Source organism: Limulus polyphemus, unplaced genomic scaffold (genome assembly GCF_000517525.1).
Source record: "Limulus polyphemus unplaced genomic scaffold, Limulus_polyphemus-2.1.2 Scaffold1031, whole genome shotgun sequence".
Lineage (NCBI taxonomy): Eukaryota > Metazoa > Arthropoda > Merostomata > Xiphosura > Limulidae > Limulus > Limulus polyphemus.
The window spans coordinates 128,826-133,730 of record NW_013666641.1 but is presented as its reverse complement, the minus strand read 5'-3'; the positions used below and the strand labels follow the sequence as shown (position 1 = coordinate 133,730).

At 30.2% G+C, this 4,905-nt stretch overlaps 1 protein-coding gene across 1 annotated transcript in view; it reads left to right on the top strand.

Moving 5' to 3' along the window:
• The first annotated feature begins 2,306 nt into the window (after positions 1-2,306).
• Positions 2,307-4,905, top strand: part of LOC106461789 (probable 28S rRNA (cytosine-C(5))-methyltransferase) — a 29,804-nt gene continuing 27,205 nt past the window's right edge. Inside the window, exons 1-2 of the mRNA XM_013921642.2 lie at positions 2,307-2,511; positions 3,512-3,551. Of these exons, the coding sequence (XP_013777096.1) occupies positions 2,403-2,511; positions 3,512-3,551 (149 nt within the window). The 5' untranslated portion in view covers positions 2,307-2,402. The remainder of the gene's footprint in view (positions 2,512-3,511; positions 3,552-4,905) is intronic.

Genomic DNA, 4,905 nt, shown 5'->3' with positions numbered 1-4,905 from the left:
AACATTACAGCCATGTATTTATGGGCAGAAGTAGTGTGATCTCAATAAAATGACAAGTAACAAATGTAGCTAGAAAAAAGTCAAACTTAACTTTCTTTATCACATATTATCTGCAAACTACTTGTGTTCAGAAATAACTACTAAATTTAGAATAATACTCTAAGAGTATTAGGTAGGCCCACTTTATATCGGCAGGATAAATTACTAAGTGATTCTGAATTTAACTGAGTTAAAGCTAAGAAGTAAATAGACTTAACACTTGTAATACAAAATGAAAATCAATGGAAAACATACTATATGTGCTTTACTTTTTGGACACTGTGCAACTGCAATGTACTGGACTTGTACCTCAATCAACAGATTTTCTTCTCATCAACCAACTCACTTGAAATTCTGTGTAGGATATCTCTAACATTACTTACTTAATGGTATTGCATTTATCCATAGCGAAATTACTTCTCATTTAACATAGATGAAGTAGTAACGTCTTGATGTCATCTGCACTACCAATGAAGGACACTGCTGTTTGGAGACCGAAATGGTACCTGAAAGGCATAGTCTATGACTAAATTTGTACTTAAAAATTGTTGTTAAACACGAAGGGTCCAAATTAAAACAAAATAAAATGCATAGAAATTAGTATGCTTGCATACCTCAGTCCTACCTTTCAGTCTCATACCCGACTTGATATTGTACTCATATAAATTTTTTGTGAAAAACTACCTTTGACTACTTACTATTCTAAAATATATGGCCAATATAGAAACGCTTAATTTACTTTTATTCTTAATCTTATATGTTGATTAATTTATTAAAGGAATCAACAACATATACGAGTCAATAAGCTACGTTCACCCCATGTACTGATAACAAATTATTTCTTCCTTAATCTATAGCAAAGGATACTATCAGTATCACTTGTAGGCCTAGTTTCGCAAATAAGGTTCTAACTTTCAACAGAAACTTACTTACTAGTGGTAGTACTACGATTACTAGGACTAACGAACAAATGCACTCGCACAATTTTACGGCCAATCGATTGAGTAACTGAATACCAGCAATAACTTACAAAAACTCATCAAAGTACTTCGCTGAATGACTTACATTCTACCAAATGAAAAATTGCCTCGGTGATTCTCATATCTGTTTTTTTAAGTGTTTTGGAAAGTCTCTCAATCATTAATACTATTTTACAAACATACTTAATCTTAACGTCATGCACTTTCTAGAAAACGTTTATATTAAAACAATAAATAAATGCCAAAGAACAATAATGGTTAATTACCAAAATATTTAGTTATGGCTAAATTCAAGAAAGTGTGGTTAAGCATATTCTGCAAGTTGGGACAGCAAACATTATTCCTTTAAAATAAGAAGTAAATATATCCAAATATTTAACCATTCCACAACTTTAAAGGTCTTTAATAGATTTTTTTATCAATACATTTATGATCCTTAAGATATTTAATTGCTTCTTTTTAATAAGAGAGAGAGATTTAATTAAGCAATGGATATGGAAAAGATTCAACTGACTACTGTGGTTTTTAAAGAAAGTTACTACGATTTACTACTTCCTTACTTTAGCTCCCCCCAGTGGCACAGCGGCATGTCTGTGGACTTAAAATGCTAGTAACCAGGTTTGGATATCCGTGATTGGCAGAGTACAGATAGCCCTGTGTGTGTAGCTTGTGCTTAACTACAAACAAACTCATGGTTTTCTATTTTGATTTTTCAAAACACTTGCTGGGAATTTATGGTACAGGTCCCGTGTGCCAGTGCCTAACGATGCCTCTGGTCCTTCCTTTAAAACAATGTCGCCATTCTTAATTTTAAACGGCCCCAAAATGAAGAATGTGATTTTATTTTCTTGCAATAACGGAAAGCGAACCATAGACACTCGGAATATATTTCAGCGCGCTAACCATTAGGTCATACCAGGCCTTAACGAAATATATTCATAAATTTAAATTCTCTGCAGGTATCAACAACCTATCGAGTCAATATGATTGAAAATATTCTGTGTCATGAAATTTACTCTTCATGTATATATGAACTTTAGTTACTAACATATCTTATGCTTATGAGGATTGTTTATATAAAAAAACTGGGCTTATGGTCACTTGATGTATAAACGAAATATACTATTATTGGGAATAAAACATCATGTTTAAAAAACAAATAACTTTTATAATAGTAATACATCGTTTTGTTATTAAAGTCTTAACAGAAAGCATTTCAAGTGTAGCAGGTTCCTAAACGCATCTATTTTTTCTTCAGTTTGTTTCATCTCGCTTTCGTATTAGAGTCACCTAGTGGAAGAAGTTAACTAAACGGTTTGGAAGAGTACACACGTGGGTTAAACATAAATTTTAAAGGATCTAACCTTAAAGGTTAAAAATATCATGGGAAGAAAAGCAAAGTTCCAAGAAAAGCCCAGAAAAGGACCAGGAAAGAAGACTAAAAAGCAAAAACCCCCAAATCTGCTTCATTTAGTTGGTGCTAAGGAACAAGGTAAGACTAAGAAGGCATATTACAATTTACAGTCTAAATCAACTATTGTGACTACACGGAACTTCCGTTTATGCATAGTGACGTTAGGCCTAACTATCTGGCTAAAGACACAGTAATAGAGTACTAGTGGTAAACTAATAACAATATGATATTTATAAGCAAATCGACGAGCTTGTTTAGATATACAATCTCCATCTGTATGTATATATTATTTAATATGGGAATAATTTTAAAACGTAGAGAGTTCAGCAGAAATTAACTTTTGAACAGGCAAAGGTAGTATTAACAACTTATTTAATATGAACGTAATAATGAAGTATAGTATACAGATTAAATCTTAAATTACACGTGTGTGTAAAATGAATACATTATATTATAGTTTTAAATATCTATTTATACACAGTGGCAATGTACACAAAAAGGTGGCAGTACACTGATTATTAATATACTTTGGTCATTGTAGCAATGACACTATAATTTGAATTTTTAAGTAAAAAGCATACTAAAAATTTCAGGGGAAAAGACTAATTGTATAAGATTAATAAATGGTAGGTGATATCTCCTTGAGAAATTCACCAAGTACAAATTTGAAAAAATATTTAGCTTTCTGACAGGACTTTTGGTGACTTGTCATAGAACTATAATAGTTGCAAAAATCATATTAAACCACGTAGAGTGAACTGTGATAAATATTTTCTATTTCTTCAAACAGAAAAGGATTTAAGTAATCTTAGATTATTAAACTATAGTAATGTTGTAAATTGTAAAACATCATTAACTTTTTTTTTTCAGTTTGGGTATTCATTCAGAACATCTTTATATTATATTTATGGGAAAACTTGATACTTTTGATATTATTCACTGCCTTCAATTTGTTAATAATCCATGCAGTTTAAACACTTATAATTTTTGTAACTTAAACTGCATTTGGTTGTTGAATTGTTTTTTATCTTGGTGTTTAATATTTGACTTATGATTTATTTGTTTTTGTTATGTTTAGATGATTCATCTCAGTCACTTACTAGAAGAGCAAGAAAACAGTAAGGCACTTAATTTAATCTTTTAACTCTAGTAATATTGTTAATACAAATTAACACTTAACTGTCCAAATTTATGCATATTCTTTTTCCACCTTGTTTTGGTATTATATCTTCTACTTAACATATCAATGTATACTCATGCATGTCAGTTATATAAAGCAATTAGCCAGATAACTTAACATTTTGAAGAAAAAAAGCATAAGATACAATATGACAAAATCTTATCTTAAATACATACTTTTTCTACCTTAATATTACATCAGACATAACTTTTATTACCAAAATAGAAGCTAATTAGCAAGTTTAATTTTTTTTTTCAACTTAATTTGCATTTGCCTTATGTAAGTTATAGTGGGATGGTTGAAACATACTTCAGATATTGATATTGCATTATGAAACTACATGTAAAGAGAATATGCTGGTAATGTACTAGGGAACGGGTTGAGAATTCATTCTGCAAATACAGAGTAAGAGAAGAATATTGTAGTACATTAAAGTAGCTTAACGTCAAAATTACATATCAAGAAATCCTGGAGGCCAATTGAATTTAGATTTTAAAATAGTTTTAAGACAAAGTCATAAGTTACATTTAGATCTGACTTTCAAAACACATTATTTGTTTATTGACTAATGAGCTTAAAAGTATCTTAAGCATGTGCTTATAATTGTTTAGAGGTTTGCTGATAAGTAATATTTAAAGATCTAAAAGATACTAGTGGGTCTTGTGAATAGTAAGATCACATATAATTTTTGTTTTTTCATAAGATGTATGATGAATTTCATACAGACTATATAACATAATTTTAAAAAAAGTCTTGTAAAAAACAAGCATTCTGTTAGTGTTATAGCACTGACTGTTGTGGTAGGCTGGAAATAACTAATAAAAGGGGGTTTCTTGTTTCATGAAATTCCATGCAGACAGAAACAGACACGGTAAGTGTCCGATTTTATATGTATGAAGCCAGATTCTGTGACTTGATGGTAAATTTCAACAGTAAACAAATAGTACACAGTCTACTTTTATCGTAATATATTAGAACAATTCAAACAAATGTTAATTACACTGTTGGTTATCACAATTGTTATTACAATACAGTCTGTGATAATTTCACTTTAAAAGCACCACTATTACTTTAATTGTCTCTCTTTCTCTTCTTCTTTCTTTTTTATTTTTCTTTCTTTCTTTCTTCAGAGTCCACACAGGCCGGTTCAGTTACTTTAGAACACAGTTGACAAGACAAATTATGATTGGAAAGCAGTTACGTAAACAAACCTATGACAAACTATTACTTATAGAAATAAGTAAATTTAAAACTCGTGGTATACTTAAACCATCTAAATCATAACACTCACA